The 26,531-nt window shown below is 36.0% G+C and overlaps 1 protein-coding gene across 5 annotated transcripts in view; it reads right to left on the bottom strand.

Annotated features, from left to right (window-relative positions):
- WDR17 (WD repeat domain 17) overlaps positions 1 to 24,721 on the bottom strand; it is a 56,302-nt gene extending 31,581 nt beyond the window's left edge. For 2 of the 5 annotated variants that reach the window (XM_015624350.3, XM_015624351.3), the window contains exons 1-4: positions 12,870 to 13,421; positions 5,711 to 5,839; positions 4,546 to 4,729; positions 2,588 to 2,818 (exon numbers count right to left, since the gene is read on the bottom strand). In XM_015624350.3, the coding sequence (XP_015479836.1) occupies positions 2,588 to 2,818; positions 4,546 to 4,729; positions 5,711 to 5,839; positions 12,870 to 12,980 (655 nt within the window). In that variant the 5' untranslated portion in view covers positions 12,981 to 13,421. Of the gene's footprint in view, positions 1 to 2,587; positions 2,819 to 4,545; positions 4,730 to 5,710; positions 5,840 to 12,869; positions 13,425 to 24,388; positions 24,499 to 24,651 lie in introns of those variants that run through there. The other 3 variants (XM_015624352.1, XM_015624353.3, XM_033513999.1) reach the window with 3 other exon arrangements.
- Positions 24,722 to 26,531: the final 1,810 nt, after the last annotated feature.

Genomic DNA, 26,531 nt, shown 5'->3' with positions numbered 1-26,531 from the left:
AAATAGAAGTCATTTGAGTGCAAGTAAATCTGCACACCACAACAAATACACACAAAATAAAGGCAGTATGAACCAGAAAAACCCTGTTGGCAGTAAAGGCTTTTTATGAACAACTGCCTTTAGACTTTTTTTCTTCTTTAAAACCATGTTTGCAACTACTAAGTGCTTATAGATTCTGTACTCAAAATAGACCAAGAAGTATCTAGTCTGACACCTACAAAAAAAATGACATATTTCACTTCATGATCCATATTATCAGCACCCACATTTTTCTTAATATCATATTTATCTTCTACTTTTTATTTTTTACAGAGGTGAATCTAAGTTTTATAAGACAGTGTACACTCAAAATGAAATAGATCTTTATTTTTGAAGTGATATAAAAAAAAATAATTAAAAAAATTACTGCTTTTCTAGAAATAAGGAATTGATACCTTTCATTATTCAGCTTCTATCTAATTTTCAATTTTAGTACTGGTTCATACACATTACATCTAGGGCAACTTTATAAAATCAGGTGCCAGAAATGGGAGAAATAATTTAAGACTGCACAACAATTAACAGCATAAACCAATTTTTCAATTCCTTTTTTTTTTCACTCTTCTGAAGCATTGAAAATAACAGCAGAACTATGATAATTGCTTTAGTTTGCCAAAAACTTGAGAACTCCCACTTTTTTAAACAATGTCCCCTGCTTACGTCACAGCTCACTTTTTGTTTTACTGCAAATCAACACTGAAATGAAAAAAAAAGCAAGCAGAACTGTCATTTTTCAGTTAGCTAGACAAGGACTAAATGCAAAATGTGACTGAAGCCATCCATATTCAAACACTTCAGCCCCAACCAGCTGGTGGGAGAGTATAAGACTTTATATATCTAGCAGCCATTCAGTTTTACTAGTGTTTAAAAAAGAAAAAGGCAGGCAAACCTCATGAAAACCCAACTGTTAAATTTTGTTTTCCATTAAAAGAAGACATGAATAGTATGAATCATGCAACTGAGTCACAGGTCATATAAGTAAGCTGTGCTTATTTTGAGAACAAATGCAAGGGAAAATATTTGGCTCTATATGACTGCATTGAATCTCCCTAAAAATTTCCTATGTATCTTATATTCTTGTGTATATTTTCTTTACACTAAATGATCTGATGCATTAATGCATAATCTAGAATAAATAAAAAAGAAAATACAGCCATGGGAGAAAAAACTAAGTAGATAACAACACTGAAAAAACGACTATGTAGTCTACTACTTATGCAGAAAATTTTTACCCAGCTGCGTACAAACTTTCAAATTTTATTTCTCTGTTGGAAATGAAGAATCTTATGCTGAAAACAGGACACAACTTGCATTTTTTTTTTTATTTTAAAATGATTTTAATAAAGATGTGTAATATTACAATAATAAAGAAAAGTATACTAAATATAGAGAAAGGCAGCATTCATGTGATAATCTAATCTAAATTTTGAGTCGATGAAAATAGTTTTATTCCCAAAAGTAATGGATAATTTTCCTTAAACAATTTTTTTACTGCAACTTGAACTGTGGTACATACAAAACTGCCACTGACTAGATTTTTTTAGCCTTTATTATATTTTCATTTGCAGAACATAATTTTGATATTTTAAATATTTTTCTTATTATTTCTGTTTTCATATTCAAATTATTCTAGACAGACTTCATGAAAAGTCTCAGTCTGATAAATACCTAGATATTATCATATTAAAATTTATTTCCTTTTCCCAACGCCAGTGCTAATTCAGCTAGCACTACAGAAGCAAGGGAAGCTCTTCTCTGTGACATCCTGTGTGACAACTTAGTAGAGTGAACTGAAGGAAACAAACACGGAAACAACATGGCACATGGAAACTATGTAAAATTAGCACATTATTTAAAGAACAGTTTTTCTCATTAAGTTGAAAATCAATTTTTATTCAAGAAAGAAGAAGTGGTCAGGAAAAAATTTAAATAGTCGACCTAATACAGATATCTGCCTTTGAAGAAAACTATGAAAACAAGTGAAATTTTATGTTCAAATGAGCTTATCAACATGACACCTTCTTAGCAGAGAACTAGACTATTTATTAAGTATGCACAAATGTGTGTAGTGGATTTCAGACAAAAAGAGGTAAATATTTTCCCATCTATCCTTTGACAGAACAGAACCATGAAGATAATATTGTGACTTGAGATTCTACCTATAAAATTGCAGAGGATTATAGAACATGAAAAAGAGGTCTCCAGAACAAATGCAAAAGTAGGAAAGCTAAAAAAAAAGACTAAATTCTTTCCATTCAGAAGAATAAACTTGCAGGAAAATATAGTTCAGTAGAGGATTGTGGCTGTTATCATTCTCAGAAAAAAAGTGTTTATTGCAGTTGTCAAAAAATTGCTGTCCTATCTTGGTCACAAAAAGGGAGGAGACATAAAGAAAATGCTCTGAATTCTTTATTTAAGAAAACGTATTTTTGTGATAGGGAAGGAATAGGAATATTATGAATCAAGAACAAATTGTGCAGAATTACATGCATATGGAGAAACAAGAGATACATCAATAAAACTAAATATTTTGCTATATGGGTTTTACCTGGTTGAAAAATAGATAGGCTTCCATCAGTATGTCCAAATACCACCTTTCCTTTTTTCTTTGGATGCCATCTAAACAGACTGATATCTGACAAGAAACTGTGTGCTTCTCTATGCACAGTTACCCCGCTGTCAGGTCCTGAGATGGTCCAAATGTACAGTGGACCCCTGTGGGACACAAATGCTACTGCATCACCTGCATTCCAGCACCAGCCAAGGGACGCAGGAATTCCTGAAACATACAGGTAAACCTTGTGAGAACCAGGATGCGAAATTCAGTGTAGTATTCCTTGACCCAGTATCAGAAATTGTCTTGAAAAACAATACAAATAATTGTTCTACATAAAAATTGCTAGATTGAAATTTAGAGAGCTGTGTGAACATCTTATGAGTAAGAGTGAACTACAGTCTTCCATAGACAGGAAGTAAAATTATTTCCCAAATTACTTTTATGCTACTTTAATGAGCCGTATTTCATGATATCTACACTTCATCAGTGCCAAACACAATCAGACGTTTAAAAGAGGAAAGCCTGATCCTGCAAACAATACTTTCATTCATTCAGAATTTCATTCACTACTGTTTTACTGTAAGTTATTTGCTACTAAGATAATAAAATACTGAGAATTTCAAGATGCGTTTTTCGTTAAATGAAATTTAGAGATAAATCTAACAGAAGCAGATATTTGTGACAAAATTTGAAAGCTAGCTCTGTAATAAAAGGAAACTCTTGCTAGCTTCCTTCTGAATACATGACAGTTTTAATTCAGTTGTCTAATACCTAATTGTAGGCAGTTTCAGAATTTTGATCTTAACATCACCAACCTTCATCATCCTCATAAGTTAATAATGTGTGCTTGAAGGAATAAACTAGTGAGACAAATTCCTCAAGCTGCAAACTTAAAACTGTATTTAGACACTTTTATATGGCAGTGTAAAAGGGACTAAAAGAGAAATCAATAGAAGGTTTAAACATATTATCTTAAACTAGTCTCTAAAATTATTAAAATATTAATAACAACACTTCTTTCATGTGTAGTCATTGGCTGAAGTAGATTTTTAAACAAGCAATGCATTAAAAAATAAGTACCAGCATGTATATTCATGCATGAACTGATACAATATTTATTTTAGAATAGATTAAATCACTGTGGATATTTTTTGGATTTCTTTTGTGTGATATACAAAAGAATACATGTAAAAGATTTCCAGAGGTATCCCTAAATGCTCTGGAGAGACTAGAATAGGGAGTCCCAAAATAGCTTATTAGATCCTGAGATCCTTGACTGTTCTTGGGTCACACTCACTTTCCAAGAATGAAAATGCAGGAGTCAAGGACACCTGATGAGATTGACTGTAAGAACAGAAATACAGATACTGGTTTTGACTAAATGGCATAAATCACAACTGGGCAGGGAAATGTAACTGTAACACCGATGCTTAACTCTCTAGACTTGTAATAAAATCTCCAGCAGTTTCAAGGCCTGAGACAAGATTCAGTTAGACAAAAACTCTCCAAATTCACTGATGATTTAGACCTGAATCTATTAAGGCTACCGTTTATTTGCTTTCACTTAGCTAAAGTCATCGTGAAATTTATTGTTTTAAAATTCAGTTATTTGTCCTTTTATACAGTGATGAAAATAATGTTGGTTTTGGGTTTTTTTCCTCCCCTGCTCAATAAGAAATCACTATCAAAGTTAATTCTTGAACTGGTCAACTTCTTTAGAGAAAAAGAATAATGTCTTTCTTTACCAAATGCGAGATGGTTGACAGCAATTTACTCCAACACGCTATCATTATTTTCTAGAATAAACTACAACAAATCTGACATGAATATTGTATTAGGCAATTGTTAAAACTCCAGCCTACCAACTATAGAGTTTACACTGTATCAAGTATTTCTCATACCCATGGATCATGCTGTATGGATAAAACAGAACTCCATGTCTAAAATACCTTTTGTATTGTCCAGCTTGGCCACAACTTTCTGTTCGTTCACATTCCAGATGATCACTAAACTATCTGCACTGGCACTTGCAAACACGTCAGGGTTGTGAGGACACCAAGATATGGCTGTGATTGTCTTCTTATGCTCAGACATAATAGCATGGAGCTTGAATTCATTGTATCGGTGATCCAGCTAAACAAATAGCAAAATTAATGTTAGAAATACATTTTTTGTAAACTTACTTTAAATACTTCTTGACTGGAGAATATTTCATATAGCAGTATTAGACTTATGGATGAATTTATTGTGTATTTAACTATTGCCAGTACCTCACATCTCAATAAAATAAATTCTCATACATTTGACTTGGAAATAAAGGTTGCCAGGTACCAATCTATCTGAAAAACTGTTTTATGTCTATCTTTCTGTCACTTAAAAATTATTGTATTTCAGTTAGAAGTGTACTCAAGCAATCCTAAAATGCTTTATTTATAGGCATAGTAACAATCATTTAGTAAACTCCGAGAGGATAAACAGGACAGAATATAAAAATGAGTTTGAAATCCTTCTCTTTTTTAAAATTACTTAGTTAAAAATATATATAAAAAATAAAAAGCACAGACATAGCACAGTAAATTTTGTTCATTTTAATCCTACTACCAGTATAACTCTTAAAATTAATGTAAGTACATTATTTCCTCGCATATTTCTCAATCTGAAAATTCTATGTCAAAGCATTATGATTTTTTAGATGCACAGCAGATGCAAACTTCAGAAGACAACAGTGCTGAGGAGTTTAGGATCCAAATTAAATAAAGGTGGGTCACTGAATCCTCAGCTTTGAACCATTTTAATCCACTACACAAAAGACTTCATTATACTACAGCATCAAATGGAATTGTGGAATTTCTTCATTTCTCCCTCAGAATCCAGTCTTTTATCACTGAACCTCACTCATCTCAAATGTTTGCTGCACTGTAAGTCCATCTTCTAAAAATAATCCTTGACACATACAGTTTCAGAGGTATCTTGAATGGAATATTGAGCTTTACATAGACATCTTCTCAGCAACCATACTTCCAAACATTGCAGAAACATTTGTTGAAAGGGATCAAAGTGAGATCAACAGCAATGTAAAAGTGTAACTAATCTGCTAAACAAGAATAATCTTACCTGATAAATATAAACAGCAAGGGTAGCACAGTAGGCAAATCTGTCCCCACTAGCCGCACATATATCCTTGTTCCATGGCTGACATCCAGCAGCTAAAAGTCCCACTTGTTTCACATGTGACATTTTTGCCTTTAAAACAAAAATTCATTAAACTCCAAGATGACAGAATATTAAAGAACAGAATAATACATTTTTGTTCCCATAAATAATTTATATGTCTGCTTTAAAAACATAACTCGCCTGAGGTACAAATGAATGTATCTGAAATAAAGACAAGTAGATGTTCAGAGGCTTCAGTGCCACACAAGAAAGGGTGCCTAATACCATTCACACCAATCCATTTGGAAGAAAAGGGAGCTGGGGAGGTAGCCCATAGAAACTTGAATAGTTCTTGATTTGTACTAGCTGAAACTGTTCATCATGATCATTTTCTTCCACAGTCTGGTTCAATACTTTCTCTATTACAGTTTAATGCCTTCTCTGCTCTCCCATTCATCTCCCACTGACACCCAGACAAAATAAACCATATTCTAATAGTTTTAAGTAAAACCAACATTTAGAAAGATCTTCAAACCACTTGCATAGATCAACACTATCATAATATCCTTCTTATTAACATCCTGTGAGTAGAAAATTTCTAAATTTTCTTAATAATTACTGCTTAAGAAAAAGGTGAGGTGAGCTGTGAAAAAACAAAAGCAAATCTTAGAGTAACAATACTGTACAGCAAACTATTCTTTCTGTGTCCAAACCAAGTCCCACAGTCCCAGCTGTACTCAGAGTGAGAAAATTGACTTCAACATAAAAATGCAAAAAATGCTTTGCTGGGCCAGGCCAATTATCTACCTAGCACACTTTTCATTCAGGATGTCAACATGTTACCTAGTAACAGAATGTCTCAGGGTCACATTTATGCTGTGGACAGATAATAGACTGAGGGATATTTGGTGGAAAAATAATACATAGAATATGGAGGATGACATCTTTAGGTCAAAGAAGTAAGACTATAATCCTGAAACGGGAGAGCCATATTAAATTTACCAAGTGTTAGGTACCATTTCAAGCTCCACAAAGGAAAGGGAATTAGTGAGAAATGAGACTTAAAAAGCAATCAAGTATTTTGAGGGAGCAACAGTTGATGAAGCACAAGGATTGGTTATGCAATGCACTGCTGTGTAACAGTTTAGCACAGATGTTGCTGTAGATCAGTCTTGACCTACTTGATATTAAACATATAGAAGAGGAAATATTTTCTGGATGACAGTAGTATTAAGGCACATACAGAACAAGCTTTATACAAGTCCTGCAGTTGTGATCTGTAATACCCAAAGGAGCCTACTGGTCACTATTAGCTAAAAACTGGTTGCCTAATTAATATTAAAATTTTATTTTAATATCTTTATACAAGGGATAAAAATAAAGTTGAATGATTAATTTTATTTTTAATTTTTCTCCTCTTTTTGCTCTATCTGCTTGACAGGTAAACAATAATGAATAACTACAGATATAACAATGTTTCTCTCACCTTGAAAAGTATGAAAGAAAAAGAAAAAAATTTAAGCAACTTATTTTGGGAGCTTCTTCAGCAGAAGATCAGTTGAATATTTGAGACTGATCATCTTAAAGATATCACTGACCTTAGTTAAAGTGTTTAAACATTCTGAGTGAGTACTAAATGACTGAAGGGAATTAAATGCTCACATGTAACCTTTGAAAATTCTGGTAAAATAGACTGCAAAAGCTGAACAGAAATATACAAGTTACAAGATACAGTTGTTACAGACAAGTGCTTTGGCTCTTAGACTTCCTTTCTGTCTGTCAATAATAGTAATTCTTTCAACTTCTGCAGCAAATTAGAGATTCCAGAGAGAACATTTCTATAAATTGCATCATCTTGCAGCTCCTTTGCAATCCATCTCATATTCTAAATGATATGAGTCCCCCCAGAGAGAAATTGATCTAATTATTTAAAGAATCAACATCATGAAGAGGCAAAAATAGCCTCCAAATTTCTAATTTTGCCATTTAGTGTTCTTTACTGTTCAGTAAAATTACAAATCGCAGAGGTCTCTTCTGTGCAATTAAACTGTAAATCACATATGCAGAGAAATAATTGGATTTGGGTCATTCAGAACAGACTTCTAGTTCACATGAAAAAGTAACTGGCACCACCAACAATCACTTTTTCTGAAATTAATATTCCTCAGCTGATTAGATAATTATTTTATGAAAGCACAGACTACCTGGAACTAGAAATTTTGGATTCTGTTCTTGATTCCAGGGAAAACAATGGTTAAACTCTAGGTGTGTCAGCAAACTGTTAAGGAACGTTAAAAAAGGCATGGTGAAGTAGGAGAGAATTAGATGTAAACTATTAGATTATCATAGGTTTAGTTTCCAGGTTTACCACCTGAAAACCATCAATGTATGATTGATAAAAAATCGATAAGTATTTAGAACCTAAGACTACACAACTATTTACTTCATAATAATAAAAGATTTTCCCTCTTTGTACAGATAATCTTTTTTTTTTTTTTTTTACCTTCTTATATGGGAGCTAAGAATTCCTGATTTTCTGAAGTTTTAGTCTGTAAGAAAATATGACTTAAGTCTTGTTTAATTTGCAGTTTGATTACAGGTAAAATTAATCATAAATCTAAGATCTCTAACAGATGATAAAACAGAATTCCATGGATTTTTCTTTCAGAGTAACAACAGATTTGTCTTGTAGGATTCTGCAGTAATCACTATAAAAATGCTGCTAATAGTTGAATTTTTCCAATTTTAGATGAAAAATGTTGCACTGTAATATATTGTTATTTCACTGAGTTAAGAATTCACGCTTAATAAGTATTCTTAAACTTTGACTAGATTTTCCCTATTTAAGTATATATAAAAAGTTACATACATAAAATATTCTGAGCTTTATTACAGAAAAGAATTTGCATTTTATTTACTAATTTTTATTGTTTTAAGATGTTATTATTTCCCGCTCTTTGTAATGATATACCACTTGACAAGAGGAAGCATTTGCCTTGAAATTCAGTTTGACAGTATCTAGAAGAAGAAGTGATGGTTGTGTGGCATACTGACTTTCTCTCTCATAGGTATCATGTATTAAAGCAATTTCCTGCAGATCTTTTCAAACATTATAGATTTTGTTAAGCATATTTAACAGAGTAAACAGAGTATAAAAGAGAAAGATGTATTCATCAGAACAGCCTGAGTAAAATGACAAAAAGGTAAAAATGGAGCATTACTGAAAATACATATTTTTTCACATGTGCATTTTTATACAATAGAGATTTTTTTATACTTTGTAAAAAAGCATTTTATTTTGAAATAAGGGACATAGAAGTAATTACACTGGACTCTTAAGTCTACAATGAAAAAAACCCCTGTGCATGTAAAAAGCGTATACCACATTGGGAAAGCTAGCAGTGTGTGCTCACAGTTTCCAAGGAGATGAAGGAAAGAGGGAGGACAACAAACCCTTTCTTTTCAATTGGCAGAAGCAACAACATTCTAGGTCCTTCCTTGTTGCTTAATATAGAAAAAACCCCCAACAACCAACCACATTAAACTGAAATTTGGTATATCATAAATATTATTTTAAAATAACAACTGAATTGACTAGGTACATACCATGCTTTATATCAATAACTTAAAGATAAATGCCTAATAATCCCTACCTTAGCATAGGTATCATTTTTTGCAAAGCACTTTAGAATTCCCACATTCATTCCAATACCTTGCTGGTCCCAAAAATAGAAAATATTGTTCTGATTGTAGAATGAAATCACTTTACTTGACAGATGGAGGAACTAAACCTTGATGTTCACAGAATAATGCAGTTACTACAGGATGCAGGAGAAAAGACTGAGTGTTGTGTCACACCACACAAAACTGCAGTGTTAGTAGCCTGGCAACTGCAGCTCTTTAACAGGCACCATTTTAATTTTAATCTAACTCCTTTTTCTCTGCTTCACCTCCTCAGTGTATTTCATTGCTCTCTGTATTTCCCAATTCCACTACAATAACACTTGTAGAATAATAATAGCTCTTTAAATCCATCACTTAATACTTTCATTATCAATACAGTGTTAGCATGTTATCAATATCCACAAATGCATAACCATCAAGCACAAGCAACAACAGATGTTCACATGTGCTCTGATTGTGGTCCACATGGTGTATGACTTATCCAAATGAGTCCATATGCAATATGGCATGCATACAGAAGTGGATATACAGTAGCCTTATGTTAATCAGTGTGCGTCTGTGTATACAAAGTGTAGTTTCTTAACAGCTACAAGCAGTGAAGTGCCCTCTGTTTCTGTTCACACTATTGTCATTATCTCCCCATAAGGTTTGTATCTTCTCTTATGTGGAAAGCTTGCTGTCACTCCTGTATGTTTGAAATATAAAACTGTTATATCTCAAACAGACTACTGTCCCAAGGACATATTTTGACTACTGTCCCAAGGTCAGCAAATCAATGATAACATAATAATTAATAAGCTCTTCAGTGATGCAAAGACATTATATCACATTATATATTCTTAAAGACATGGGGTATACTAACCCATCTTTGGAAGGAAATAATTAGAGATGAAAATGTCATCTGTGAACCATAGAGTTTCAAATTCATTACCCTATACAGTGGGACCAGTGAAAAGCACCAGATAATGGACAATCATTTTATCTTTCTGAAAGCACAAATGTCTTCAAACTTATGAAGAAAACTTAGTATATCTGCAAGACTGAAAATTACTTCTGACTGAATGCCTCAATAGCACTGAGACTCATGTAAAAACACAAATATAATTAGCACTGGTGTTCTTCCAGTGGGGCTGGGAAACACCAAGCACATTATAGCCATGTTAAGAAATTAAGTTCATATTAATTTGTCCAGACCTATGAAATAAAGGGTAATCATAAATACTGTGGTATATATGCAGCTTAAAAGACAACAGACAACTTACAATATGAAAGCTTTGACAAAACAAACAAAAGTTCTTCCTACTTTGAAGTACCACAAAGTGCTAATGAATTTTCAGTCTTGACATGGCTTACTAAATTGCAGTTACTAATGCAGGTCTCAGAATAGTCTGAGACAATACACACTAGCAACTGCTTCTAGGCAAAAAATAAAGTCTGACTATAATAGTAGTGACAGTCACAATGTAGAAGAATGTAGATTATGTAGGTTTGCACATGTACCTTGCTTATTAAAGTATTAGGCTGGTTGCTAGTTTACCACTAAGCAGTATAGACAGCAAAAATTGAATATGTTTTTTCTCATTTTGTATACAATTCATGGTACACAGGCCATGTATAGCTCCCCAGATAATCAGAAGGCTAACCCTAGTCAGGAAGAGGGTGCCTTGGACAAGACTTTGAATTTCAACAAGATTCCTCAAAAATACCAGAAGCTTTGGCTAGACTTTTGCAACCAGAATTTTCAGATGACATTTCCTAACCTATGACAACCTAGCAAATGTTCAAAATGTGCATTCACTTATCCAGACATTGACCAGGAAAAGAATAGTCTGATTTAAAATATTATTTGAAATGAACAAGTGTTCTGCTAGTGTTCACAGACATTTTAAACCTCCACAATAAAATTGGACCCAAATCACTAACAGAACTGATTTAACCACAGGATCTCTGGCTTCACAAGGGAAGAAGTTGTGGACCTTTCCCTAAAGTTTGAAACTTGAAATCACAGCCTGAGAATTACAGAAACAAATGCTCAAAATAAAACCCAAAATATTAATCCAATATAGATAGCCTGCTTAGAAAACAGAAGGCAATAACATTAAAAAAATCATAACATAGTAAGTATCACAGAGTAGTGATTTTGACTGTCTTGACTACACTACTTGTACATTTAACTAGAATATCCTTTATTGTGCAACTTTAACAAGATAATCTAAGGAGCCATACTAGGTGTGAAACCAGGCATGGAGAAATGCTAACATTTCTAACAATATATCACCAGCAATGTTGGACTACACACCTAATCAATATGAAACCCTCTAGCAGTGATAACAAAGCTATTATCTGTGGAGTATTGCTCAATCATAGTTTGCAGATAATGTGTCTAATACACAGAGATACGTATACAACCATGTCTGATCACAGCATGAAGCATCCAAGACTGTGTAAGTTTCTCTTCTCATCTTCCAATCCAGAGCTACAACAATCATCAGAAAATTACTCTTCTGCTGGCAAATTGCCAAGACTGGTCTGATTTCAGATAGAGTTACCTCTTGACACATCGCACATCTGAATCCCTGATGACAGCTATTAAAAGGTAATTCTACATCTGAAACCTCCACATCATTAGTGACATGTAAAATGAGAACAGTGGAACAGTATTAATACCTGCCAGTTTTTTATACTTAAGAGTATATAGCAGGCAGTATCAAGTAACACACAATAATACAATGAAAGCAACTGCTTGTGGAAATCTCCCACATTCTAATTCATTTATATTGTGAAAACAAAAAAAAGAAATCATTTCATTATATCATGAAATATAAGGTACCATAAGAGAGCTGAATACAGTGAAAGAAATGTGACTTAAATTAATTTCTCACCATAAATCTATGAAAGTAGCTTAGACATGCAGCTAATAAATGCTAAAAAAAATTTCCAAGTTATCCTGCAAATGTTGCTATAGTAACAACTCCCCCTCAGAAAAATGTTAATAAAAACATAAAGCTATCCACGATACAACTTGGAAATGACCCTAGGTAATTTAATATCTCCCAAATATTTTTGTTTCATCCTATTGCTATTAGTATTTTACGCCATGCATTAATTAATGTCTTCTAAGATGATGAAATGAAATGTTTGCTTTCCATCTCATTGCATATTAAAAAATTATTACTTGTTAAATTATGTAACCGAAAAAATGCAAGTAGGTGGTTGTCACAGTTACAGTAACTTTTATCCAGCTAGCAAAATTAATTTTCAAAAACCACATTTTGGATATGCCTTATTTATGATTCAAGACCTTACTAAAACTAATACAAATCTCTTTCTAGTACCACTACAGAAATGCTACTATCAATATAATAATAAAGAGCATCTTAAAGGAGAAAAATATAAAAATAGTAAAAGAGAAAATATTACTTTAAGCAATTCTTACTCTTTGTTGTCCTTCATACCAATCATCTTCATCAAACCAATGGGAAATATAAGTCATCCAAGCCATGAAAGAAGGCACAGTTGAAATAAAAAGTACAGAACCTGAACACATATAAGTACAATAACTCCGTGCTAAAATTTACTCAACACTACAACAAGCTAGTCAAAGATCAGATCTGAAGTCTGTGGTATGAATTGAGATTAATAAGTTTTAAATTCATAAATATATAATTTGATATACTTTTAACAGCAATTTAAATGTTCTACCTATTGGATTTTCTAATGGAAAACAGAAATCAATATGAAAACAAGTATTAGATTATATATTATAGTATTTAAAATTAAAGCAGGTTAGTGCTTCAAGATTCATTTTCCTGTGCTTCTGAGCTCTGAAAATGAGGTGCTGTTTGAGTTTTTCTTATCTATCTCCTAAAAAACTACTTTCCCTTTTTAAAAGGTACTATCTATGAAATGCAGTTCAGTGCATAAAAGCTTGTCCTGAAATGTAAAATATCCTCAGAATGATTGGGAACGATTTGTTTTGGTTATGTAGGGAGTGGTTTCAATTGGCACAGTAGGAGGGGCCAAAATTATCGCAAATACCAAGCATCAGTTTAACATGCTTTTTTAAGAGGGAAAAAAAAATAAATCTGCAACTCCATTGTTCACAGCCAGCAGAGCCTAAAAGGCTCAGCTGCAGCCACGAGCGCCAGTTGAAAAATGTAAAAAGCCTGATTTAACTAATTCATCGGAATGGGTCTGATTCTTTTCTCATCCTCAGAAGAGTTTCACATATCTGACAGCATTTATTCCTTCAGCAGGTAGTACTGGTATGCTTCTAAGTTTCACATTAGATTTCACACTGCATTATGCTAATGAAAATGAAAGGTAAAAAGGAATAAAAGCTGTACTACCACATTTCTATACTGCAGCAATGTATTTCATCAGCTGTGCTGTTTAGGAGACATTATCATACAAACCTTCCTTACTGCATGGTTACAGCAACTATCAAATCCTCAGCAGAGATTGTGCAGACCCAAACAAACCCAGTTTCTAAAGAAACCTAGGATCCAGTTAACCTCTGTCTTTCCATACTGACTTAACAAGCTGTTCCCCACCATTTGTAATATAATAAATTAAAAATCTAAATAGGGAAGTCCACTGTTTAATCAAAATTTAAAGCAGGAAAAGAACAGTTGGAGGTACCAGATACTAACTGGTCAGCATTACTTACCATTTCCACAGAGGAACTGTGTACATTGGATGTATGTATTGTGGATACAACGGATACATTGTATATGTATGTGGATACATATGGATGGATGCAAATGAATGTGATTGGATGTTACCTGTCCTACCCCAGAGCGTTTAGTTTCCATTAAGGGAACTGTGTAGGTAGGTGACATTCTCCAGGAGAATAAAGAAAAGCAGCAATACTTCTGGTTTCCAGCCTCTTACTCAGAAATTCTGACATCCAAGGAGAAAGAAATAAACAAACCAAAAATACAAACCACACATGCAGAACCATGAATATTTAAATCAAGACACTCAGTAACAGGAAGTAGCATTCCAAGATTATCAGATTTTTTATAGTTATACAGTCCTCCATGTAAATGGATACAGACACAAGTATGTACAGAAGAACTTCCTACAATACCGTTGAAATTTTTCAAATTACTTGCCCTTTGAGATTTCAGCTCAAATATTAACTATGCAAAGTGCACAGACTTGCATAGTCTCATAAACTGTATGAGAAATATGGGACTAATTCAGTCACCTCAAATCACAGCACTGAAGAAATCCCTGACCATAACCACGATCTATGAAAAAATAATAAAAATATTACTGATGTACCACTTCTGTGAACAAAAATTTTACAAATTGTTAAAACATATCTACATTATTACTGCTTGTTACACATGAAAATCATGGTTTCAAGTAAATGAATATTTTCCCATTAAGGAAAGTCTTTGCTTTCAGGGTGTTCTGTCTTTTTTTTGTAAGGACACACACAGTCACTGAGATCTTGATCGAAGAATTACAAGTAGTTCAATAGTAACAAACTTGTTTCTCTTTTATGCCTGCCTATTGGTTTTGCATGGCCTGGGTTTTAGTACTGGGAGGGGGTGGGCACAGAAGTGGCTTCTGTGAGAAGCTGCTGGAAGCTTCCACCATGCCTGGCAGAGCAAATCCCTGATGGCTCTGAAGATGGACATACTACTGGCCAAAGCTGGGCCAATGAGAAATAGTGGTAATGCCTCTGTGATAATGTATTTAAGAAGGAAAACAAAACAAAGTGCAGTTTTTTCTAGCCAGAGAAGAGGAGGAGGTGAGAACATGTGAGGGAAAGTACATGGAGACACCAAGGTCAGTGGAGAAGGAGGAGGAGGAGGTGCTCCAGGTGCCGAAGCCGAGATTCCTCTGCAGGCTGTGGTGAGACTGTGGTGAAGCAGCTGTGCCCCTGCAGCCCTTGGGGATCCACAGGGGGTTCAGAGATCCATTGACATCCCATTGGGATCCACAGAGGATGCAGAGATCCACCCACAGCCCATGGGGATCCACATGGGGGCTCAGAGATCCACCCACAGCCCGTGGGGATCCATGGGGGATGCAGAGATCCACCCACAGCCCGTGGGGAACCACAGGGGATGCAGAGATCCACCCACAGCCCATGGGGGAGGTGCCCATGCCAGAGCAGGTGAATGCCTGGAGGAGGCTGTGATCCAGTGGGAGACCCAGTGGAGAGAGAAGGCCCTGCTTCCAAGCTGGAGCAGCCTGTCCTTGGAGGACTGCACCCTGTGGAACAGTGACCCATGCCACAGCAGTTTTGGGAGGACTGTTCCCCTGTGGGAGGGACTTGCATTGCAGCAGGTTTGGGAGGACTGCTCCTTGTGACATTTGGAGCCACTTTGGAGAAGTTCGTGGAGAACTGTCTCCGGTGGAAGGGACCCCATGGTGCAGCAGGGGTAGGACTCTTCTCCCTGTGCAGAGGAATAAAACCTCAGGTGAGGATCTGACCAAATCCTCATGCCCTGTCTGTCTCCCTGTACTGCCAGTGGGAAGGAGGAAGGCGTTAGGGGAAGAAAGGATGTTTCTAAGGGCTTATTTTACTTTTCATTATCCTCTTGATTTTATTAATAATAAATTCACTTTGTAAATTGAGCCTGTTTTGCCCTTGGAGATTTTTTTTCCCCCCATCCTTATCTCAGCTCATGAATCCTTCATTAATTCTTCTCTCCTCTGCCCAGCTCTGGCAGGGGAGGGTGAGAAAGCGGCTTTTGTGGGTGCCTGGAGTTTGGCCAGTGTCAAACCACAACAGCCTGTAGCTGATCCACCATCTATGTGATCCGAGTTTTCTAGTCTCAATACCAACCTGTCAAAACAATGAGTCTCTCAAGATAAACACTGTGACTCACATTTAGTTTCAGTATCATCAGGGAAGCATGGGCTAAAATGGATATGAACATGGTATTATCTTGTCAATAACTTGGTAAATATCTTCAACTCAAAAGTACAGATGTAATTAAAATCTTCTCAGGATAGCAGATGGGAACTTAAACTGCTTGAAAATATCTATCACAATTACCTGTAAATAAATTAAGAAGTTTGATGTTAAATTATACATGAAAAATAAAGACAAGAAAGACTAAAAATGCATTATAAGGCAATTACATTTTAGTCTATTTCATCATTCATCTCCAAGCGCTAGGAAAACTATTATACTATAGTGTTCTGGTTTTGGGTTTGTGCTGAACAGAATTGACAACACAGATACTGTCATTAATATAGATTACACAGAGCCGAGGCATTTTCTGGGGGTGCATGAAGGAAATTCAAGCTGGGACAGCTGGCCCCAGTTGACCAAAGGGATATTCCAGGCCATACTATATCATGCTAAGTACGTGAAGGGAAAAAGGGTGGGGGGACACATTCACAGTGATGGTGTTTGTCTTCCCAAGTAACCACTGATGGGGCCCTGCTCTCCTGGAGGTGGCTGGGCACCTACCTGCCCATGGGAAGCAGTGAAAGAATTCCTTGTTTAGCTTTGCTTGTGTGCTCGGCTTTTGATTTCTCTATTAAACTGTCTTTTTAGAACCAGAACCCACAAGTTCTCTGGCTTTTACCCTGCAGATTCTCTCCCTGGTCCTGCTGGTGGGAGAGTGAGAGAGTAGCTGAGTGGGTCTTGGCTGATGCTTGGGGTTAAACCATGACATAAAGGTAATAACAAAATGTATGTGTAGAATGAATAAAACTGTGTACTAAATATTATAATAAAAATGTGAAAAATCTCAAAGTGTTCCATCCCTTAAATTGTTGTAATTAATGTTAATATTATTAAATGCTTTATAAGAAACTTAATATACTCTTAACCTAAAGTCCAGTTGGCACCTCCATCTAAGTGTTCTTTGACCTCAATTTAAGGACAACAAAGTGTACTATAATATATCAGACCAAAAGAGACAATCTTCAACTTGTATGTAGTCTTACAGTACATTGCCCAATAAACTTGTTTAATATATTCTAGAAGGAATAAAAAAAAGACAAAACATCCTATTCATTTGATGCAGAAACAACTGCTTAATTCTTGAGCTGACACAAGAAGATAGCATGAAACTGTGTCAGGGCAGGTTCCGGTTAGACATTATGAAAAGGTTTTTCACTGAGAGGATGGTCAGTCATTGGGACAGATTCCCCTTGAAGCTTTCATGTCATTAAACCATTCAGATTTCATTGAGCATCTTGACAATGTTCTTAGTCATGTGTTTTAGCAAGGAGCAGGACACTGGACTCAATGATCCTAACAGACCCCTTCAGACTTTAGATATACTATGATTCGATGATCAAACTTGTGCTGCAGACATTTCACAATCCTCCCTTTGGAACTAGGTACTCTCATTTTAGCTCATTTCAGATTGACTAGGCATAAATACAAAAAAAACCTAAAACAGTCAGAAGGAAAAAGTGGAAGGGATGTTCAAAATTATGATGCTTTAGCCTATGAAGATCACAATGTGTAATCAAGGTTTAGCACTACAGTAGTCAAGAACTACAAGAAACAAAATACAACCAGCCACCCCACTGCCCATAAAATTTTATTAAAAAAAATAAAATTAAAATAAAAAAAATCAGTGGTTATTTTCTCCTTGTATTTCATATGAAAGTCAATCTTCTGGACATTCCAGTGCAGATATCTCTTTATTATGAGAGCAAGCTACTACCTTGCTCTTTACAAAAGACATGACCCTAAGAATCTGGAAGAATATTCTGGAGAGTATATTGGCCTCAATCCCTATGCGCTAAAAAAACCCTGTACCTAAATATAATGGACATGTAAAATTTACCTAGAAAACAGAGGATAAAAGATTACATCTTAAAATAATGTCCTATATTGCATCGGAATGAATAAACTGATGCTACTCTCCCACGTTATCTGGCAGTATCAGAAGTCAGCAATGCACTTCAGCTATGAATAGAGATTTTCAGAAATGGATGAAAGGTAAGAAACATCTATTCTGATCTTCCACTTTTACCGCCAAATTTGCTGTTAGTTAATAATTTTAAGTTCATATACTGTGACAAATCAACCATGCACTTTTTTTCCAAATACATATTTAACTACTGTTTCTGTTTAACTATTATATACAGAAATATTTAGACATTTGTCTGTATAACTTCTATAAAAAGTCATGTTTGATATATTCTTGCCATTAATTAGTAGCATTATATATGTTTTGAAATTAAGAATTATTTTCCATTGATTAGATTTTTACCTCAGGATATTTTTTATTTTTGCTGTACTTGATTCTGTGAGAAAACTTCCTGCCAATCCTTGTAGACATAATTTCATGGTTTGTTCCATCATAACTATAAAAATTATCTGCCTTAACTACTGAATTACTAAAGATTAACATGCTGTGACTTTGGATTGATGATACAAAACTCAATACAGGCATGTCTTCATAACAAAAATGCACAGCAAACAACCAACCCAAGAATAAAATACTTAAAATTTCCTTAAATAACAAAAGTATAGAAATTCATTATTTTGATAACTGATATGCCATTATGCAAATTCATTACACCAACATCTAGAGTAAAGAAGTCAACTAAATCCTCAGGTTTTGTTAATTAACTAGCAGTTTAACAATATTTACACTCAGAACACAAAGCATGTAATGATGCCAAATATCCTAAAATACAATGCTTAGAGTAAAGCTGTGCAAGAACCAATCATATAATAATGACACACCAAACCTATACTTCAGCAATCTTATCTCACACGAGGTCAGTCAAGAATTAGATTTCCCCAGACTTCCCCAACACCTATCAAGCTACCAATGGCACAGCCATAGCAGGGCTCTAAATAGTTGTCCTTTTTTATTTTTTCCCCTCACTTGCTCTTTCCCAACAAGCTGTATGGATTTATCAGGAAAAGATGACATACAGAGCAACCAGGCTACCTCACAGTGATTAGAATAAGCTGTTAGTAACAGATGTTCAACACTATCATCACCACCAGATCTACACTGGGCTGAGACTTTCACACAACCTTCTCACAAGCTATTTTTAAGATTGAGCTTTATCAGTTTACAGAGCAGATTAAGCTTTAGCTACCTACAATAGCAGTGGATTGGACTTGATCATATATCTTCTTAAGGATGTTCCAGAACTGGATTTTAAAAATAAATTCAATGAAGATTTATAGTCTTTTTCCAAGAAAATAAATTAACATTTCTTCAAAAAAAAATTATAAGCTTATATATATTTAAAGTACTATGGCTTAGTAGATGCCATTCTAATTCTGTGAAGAATACATATAAGAAATGGCAAAGTTAAATATCTCCAATAGTGTCTTTGGTCAAAAAAGACAAAAAGGGCACACAGTATATTTACAGAGAAAAATTACAATCTTATTCATAAATCTATGTCTATATTGAAATACTTGTCTCAGTTTCATAATCACTGCTTGTATAAAATTTGAATGTAGTCAACATTAAAGCGACCCAGTTATGATTTAACCTGGCAGGTAGCTAATTCCACATGGCCACTTGATGATTTTTTGGTCTGTCAACAAATAGTTTATATGCCAAGAAACATATTGCATGCATTTTTCTGAATCACGATCACAAGATTTTATCTATGTCTAGCTAAGTCATTCCATTCTAACATATTCTTCACATACATATTAGATTCTAATAAATTTAGATTATAATAGTGCAATAGTCCCCTGTCTGGAATTATAATGCACACATTATAAACGAAATATTTTAATTATACCACCTTTTTATACTATAGTTGGCTGGTTTGGATTAAGATAAATATAAATTAAATCACAATTACTTTAAAGTACGTTTCTAAGGCAAATATAAGAAATAACATAAACATTCATGTACCAAAAACTTTTTTATGAAGAGAAAAAAGTCAGCATCTGTAGCCCAAAAAAGACTACAAAGAAAATAAACTAAAAGTAGGAAAATAATTCAATGAAATAAACCAAATTCTTTCTAGCTGTGAAACTCGAGGTAAGATTTAAAATCAACTGTGTTAATGGATATGCTGAGATAAGACAGGTTGAACAGTCAAAGTGGGGATGACGTCCAGCTGTATATCAACTTATTAATTTTCCAAATTTGAACTAGTAGTTACAGCTGGATGTGGGCAAGAAAAACTTGATTTTATTAGAAAAACAGGTCAACTCTTGAAAAACTTTTTTGCCATTATAATGTTGTAAAACATGAGATTTTCTACCTTAGGAATTTTTACAGAGCAGTCAGTTTAACAGGTTTGTTCTGACACTTCAAAGCCACTTGTGCCCAGATGTCCATAAAGGCAAAAGAAACCTCAACATCACAGCAAACCCCAAAAATAAGAAGCTCTTTAACTGTAAAAAGATTGCCCTTGATTATCTGGGAAATCAGAATGGGATGCAACTACATACCTGTTCACAGCCAGCAGTTAGGTATAAAATATGCACTCTAGGTTAGCAACAAATGATTGGTGTTGAGAAGTGCTCTTCTCAACACTAACGTAACACTTGACAGCTGAAGTCTCAATCTTTCTTTCCTGAAAGCTAAACCATGTATGAAACTGATCTGGATCAGACAAATCGTCTTTCACTCAATTATCATCAGTCCTCCATCACAGGTATTTTCAGACAATAGGTAAAGAAAAGAAATTTAGGAGAATGAAAATAGTGACATTAATTACTTCTCTTAGACCTTGATTAACCTATGTGGGGTAAAAAAATAAATATATTCAAACTCTAACATAAAACCTCCAAATGATTCTTTAGCCAGGTTGAAAAAGATAATATAGAAGTTTAAAAGCAAAAAATTATGTTTCAGACTGCCAACAAACTAGGCCATTTATGTCTCATTAAGTAAGAGATTTTAGAGCATGTTATCTAATGGTACAAGTAAATGTCAACAATTACACCTAAAACAGAAATAAACTAGATCTTAAAACATATAACTCAAAGGGATGAGATAAACAAACACTGTGTGCTGTCCCCCTCCCTCCCCAACCCCCAAAAATATGCAAATAGAGGTGCTGGGTTTTAAGAGACCATGAAACTGAGTACATACTAGGCAACTACAGTACATCAAGCAGAATGGAATCAGTCAAAAGGAGAGAAAGAGGAAAAAAACCCTTACAAAATCAGTCAAACACTGGAAGCAATAAACCATGGGAAAAGTATGAGCCACCAACAGGACAAAGCCAGAAGAGATGTACAACATTTTAGCAAAGATACTGTCAACACAGAAGGAGGCCCAGCACCATTATACTGGTCATTCATGCATTATGTTTGGTTAGCCCATTCAAGAGAGATTTAAACATTTAGATACAAGGGTATAAAAAATAATGAAAAAAGGAGGCAATGATCAGAGATATAGATATGTTATTTGAATCAAGATATCATACATGCTAAGCAGCTGGGTTCAAATTTGTCATGTTGGCTAGAAGGTAGGTGAAGGTTCCTGAACCTGAAGCAAATTTATTGTCAGTAGAAGCATTAAGAACAAAACTCCATTAAGTAGGGGAAAGGCAGTATTAACCTTGTCAATATAAGACCTATAAAATACAGCCCAAGGGGAAAAAAAAAATAAAATTATTACCTCAATCCTTTTCCACAGCAAAAACTGCTTCTGAGAGCATCTACCATCAATAAATAGGAAATTAGATACTGGATGACAACAACAACAAAAAAAAGATTCACCACTGATGAAGACGTTAAAAATCACTATTTATCAACTTATCTCCTTACACACAGTTTTCCCACACAGAATTAAACAAAATAGTCCAAGAGAAAAATGTAAGAAGACTTAGCAGAGACAATAGTGCAATCAAGGTCATCAGCATAAATTAAAATACCAACAAAGAAAGAACTGGAAGAGGCAAGTTCCTACACTTGACACTGCCTCGAGAACTAATAAATTATACTGTTAACAAATTTTAAAAATTCAACAAAGTTCTACAAGCCTTTACTGATAACCAAATAAATCCCATATATACCAGAAAACCCAGAATCTCCAGCCAGTACTAGAACAGGATAAGGAATAGATGACCCCAATGGATACAGCCAAGGGTGCTTATAGGATGCAAGTGGAGAAAAGATTACCATAAAAGCTTCTGTCGTTCTCTGGTGCCCATAGTACAGCTCAGCTGCTACCATAAATAATGGCTAGCCTGAGTGCTAGGATGTCAACAAATTGCCTATACCTTGCAGGGGAATTCACACTTCCTATAACCACTTTCTGTAACTCAAATATTATATTGATACTTCTCCTCTTGTCCTGGCTATATATTGATATATAAAAGAAATTATGTCAGTTACACACTATCACCACCAGGATTTGGTGAAGAAACTCTTACTGGCAACATCAACTTTAATTTGCAGACTGCAGGAAGAGGAAATACTGCTTTCCCTAAGTTATAATCTCCTATTACCACTGCTAGAAATAAAATACTGAACTAAATGGACCATTAGGACACACCAAGGACCTTCTTACATTGTTCTTGCTACGTGGGAATTTTCCTCATAGCAGATGACCAAGTCACAAGTTTATTGATGTGTTATGGGTCCTTTAAACAGTCAGAGGTACTCAAAGAGTCTAAGATTTGGTATAATAGAACATAGAGAACATTGAAACTGAGGAAGAAGACTGCAGATATCTTGTCAGGAAGGATAATTAATAAGTGAGAAAAAAAACCAGTAATTAAAACAATAATCCAACGAGATTTTAAAATTTTTGCATTATCTGTATTCTTCCATGCATATTCCATATTACCTTTGCAAGTTTTTTATACCACCATATCTCTGTATGGGTTACAACAATTTGCCAATGACTACAATCTTAACTGATGCTTTTGAACAGATTTGAAATACAAAACATAAATAACAATAACACAAAGTCATCTAGACTGGTTTGTGCAAGGCATTTATTTTCTAAAAGAAACCTTAAAATGTATCAGTAACTTATACAGTTGTGCCTGTCATTACAAAAGAAATGTCACAACAGAAGTATATTTTCCTTACTTTAGGACTACAAAAAATTAGGAAGTGCAAAGATTATGAACCTTTAACTTATTTTAAAACCTGGGAAATATGGTTTACCAGAAATAACTTAAGGTAAAATAATTCTGTACTAAAGTTTGAATGTCTTACTGTTTACCCTATGTATTTCTTATCAGAATTTTTCCCCTTTTACACTCTTATGAATAGCAGATTGCTGCATAATGTCATGGCAAATTTTTTAAACAAGGTACAAAAACAGAAGGCCCAACACTCCTATAAAAAGCTTGTAGAATTAGAGAGACACAATGAACTTCCCAGCCCATTAAGTTTTTTAAAGACTAAGTGCATGGCGATCAGAAAGAGGCTCTTGAAGCAACAGGGTTTAGCACTCAAAAAGGACATTTCTAAGTATTTATTTCCTATATCATGCCATGGTTAAGCCCACTATTAAGAACAGTATGGTCTTTATCAATTCTAAAATCCAGGATTATGTTCTTCACTGCAGCAGTAATTAAAGATCTTGCTCAGACTTTGATTTCATACCTACCATCTTCAAGTTTTCCGAAACAGTTTCTCAAATTGTTGCATGACAATGTCTATGTAAAGCAACATCTCTTAAGATACCAGTGGAATTTACTGCACAGAAAACAACCCTCAAACTTAGTTCTTTATTTGCAGTCCGCTCTCTTAAATTAACTTTCATAAGCTTTGCTTACTTAGCCTGTAGTTTGCTTTTGAATGATCTTTCTTTAATTCTCTAAACTTGATTTTGCTTCCCCCTCCTACACTCGTCCCAGCTGGGAAAAGCATTTATAGTATAAACAAGCCCAAAGCTCTCCCTCCCTGCGGAGGGCAAGCGTTTGCCACGCAGTTTGCTTCTTTTGGAGATAGCTGCCTCCGCCTTTACTCGATCTTAAGTTCGTGTTTCTGCACAAGCACGTTTGTACAGACACACACACAGTAGTAGGACAGTCCCCAAAGCAATGCAAAATCCCCGACAGTACCGTCAGACGGCTCCTGGATGCTTCAGACACCGCCCGCAGCCCCCGAGAGCTCCCCGGGGCCGCTTTGTGGAGGTGGGCGCCGGGCGGCGCGGCCCGGCCGAGCTCCGCACAACCTTCCGAGCCGTGCCGCACGCCGCGGGGCAAAAAACACCGCTCCGTACCGCATCCCTGCCCTGCCCTGCCCTGCTCTGCCCTGGCCGCCGAGCTCCCGCCCGCTCCGCGGGGCCAGCCGCCGGCGCTCGCTCCCCGCCTGCCTCCCTCACCTGTCCGCCCGCAGCGCCGGGCACAGCGGCTCCGGGCACAGCGGCGCCGGGCACGGCAGCGCCGTCTCCGGGCAACCCGCGCGCCCGCCCCCGCCGCGCGTTACCGGGCAACGCGGCGGCCGCACGCGCAGCCCGCGCGCGGCCCTGGCCCTGGCGGCCGTGAGGGGGGAGCGGCCCTGGCGGCGCTCCGCAGGCACCCGTGTGCGGCTGGGCCGGGCGGCTCTTGGGTTTGGGGTTACAGCGCTGGGGCTGGCCTGGCGCTTGGGCTGGGTGGCCTTGAAGGTCTATTCCAACCTTAGCGATGCTGCAGTTGTGTGACTCTTCCGTGGGGGTTCCGGCCGGGGCGGCGGCTGTGGAGGAGAGGTTTCAGTGCTCGCAAGCCGCATTCCCCGATAACTGTGGGGATACCAGAAACCGGCGCCAGGAGGGAAGGGCGGATTTTGCACCCCCCGAGGATCTCCGAGGGGCGCTGGTCCGTCCCCAGACGTCCTAGTAGTCAAGCCAAGCACTGTAAAGTGACATGAATTTTGACTCATTTAGCAGTATCTGCACCTCGTTCGCAGAGACCGTGGCTCCATGCTGAGGGGCAAAAAGGAACTGCAGACTAACGCACTGATCCCATCAAACACGAGTTACAGAATGCATTCCACCAGATCCCACTCCAGCTGGGGTTATCACGTACACACGTGGGTTTATGATTCACACTTACTGGGAAGCACCCACTTGTTTTTTCTCTTCTACTTTTTCCCTCCAACTGTTGGTGCAGCTGGGTGGTGGCTTGCAGTGTGGAACTTGTTTAGTGAAAAATATTTTTCTTCGAATTATGTTTCAGACACAAAAATTTCTCGGTCCAGCTCAGTTTATTACCATTGCTGTGTTTGTGTCAAAGTGATGAAAACAATGGGAAGGTACTCAATGGACTGTGAAACCACAGTCCCGAAGATAGTTCTTGATTTCTTTCAATAAAGCTAACACAGTCCACTGTACCTGACATGTATGTGCACCCAAATAAGAAAAAATGTCTTCTTACCCTGTTCTCTGCAAAAAAGCAACATGTTCTTTGAGAAGATTTGTTGTACCATGTAATTCCTGACAGATTATTCTTTAGCAGAAGGAACTGAGAAGAAGTGGATAAGGAATCACTTTGTCTGTGATCTACTGGGCAGAAAATTTACAATATACGTCACCTGTCAGGGAAACTTTTATTGAATTTGCTTCCTTCCTTAGAAGACTATGCTATATGTTAATCTAAATGATCTTGAAGGTCATAGCAACCATACTTGGTCATAGTCTCAAGCACTATCTGTTTTCCACAGCCAACAACAGTCAGTACAAGAAGTGGGTGCAGACAGAGAATGGAACAAAAGGCCCTTAAGTATTATACTGCACAAAAGCTTCTAGCAGAAGTAAATAAAAAAAAAAGGAAGATCAATTTATTCTTTCACTCTTGATATTGTATCTTTTGGCAATTATAAACTATGAGATTTTTATACTAAATGTTGCATTCAAGGTCATGGTTATGTACCCTGTACATTTTTCCACCATCCTAGACTTTTGATCTCCAAAGCATCTCACAACACTGAACACTAGTTTAAAGTTAGCATTTTCATTTATTATTTTTAAAGTGTCCATCTGGAAATCCATGTACTCTCTTTTTAATGATAGCAAATAATTTTCCATTCAATTTTTTCCTATCCATGCTTTCCTAGCTCTTTTCAGCCAACCCTTCCAGCAACTGAAGAGATCTAGCCTATTTTCACTCTTAGATAAGATCTAACTGATAAATGCAAATTACCAGACTTGTTGCCTTTGTCTTGTCCAGTTAAACTTCATTCTTTTGGCCAAGGGTGACTGAGACTGGTTCACAGGATCATAATATA

This window comes from Parus major, chromosome 4, assembly GCF_001522545.3.
Source record: "Parus major isolate Abel chromosome 4, Parus_major1.1, whole genome shotgun sequence".
Lineage (NCBI taxonomy): Eukaryota > Metazoa > Chordata > Aves > Passeriformes > Paridae > Parus > Parus major.
Note: the sequence above shows the minus strand (reverse complement) of the source record. Positions and strands in the feature narration are given on the sequence as shown.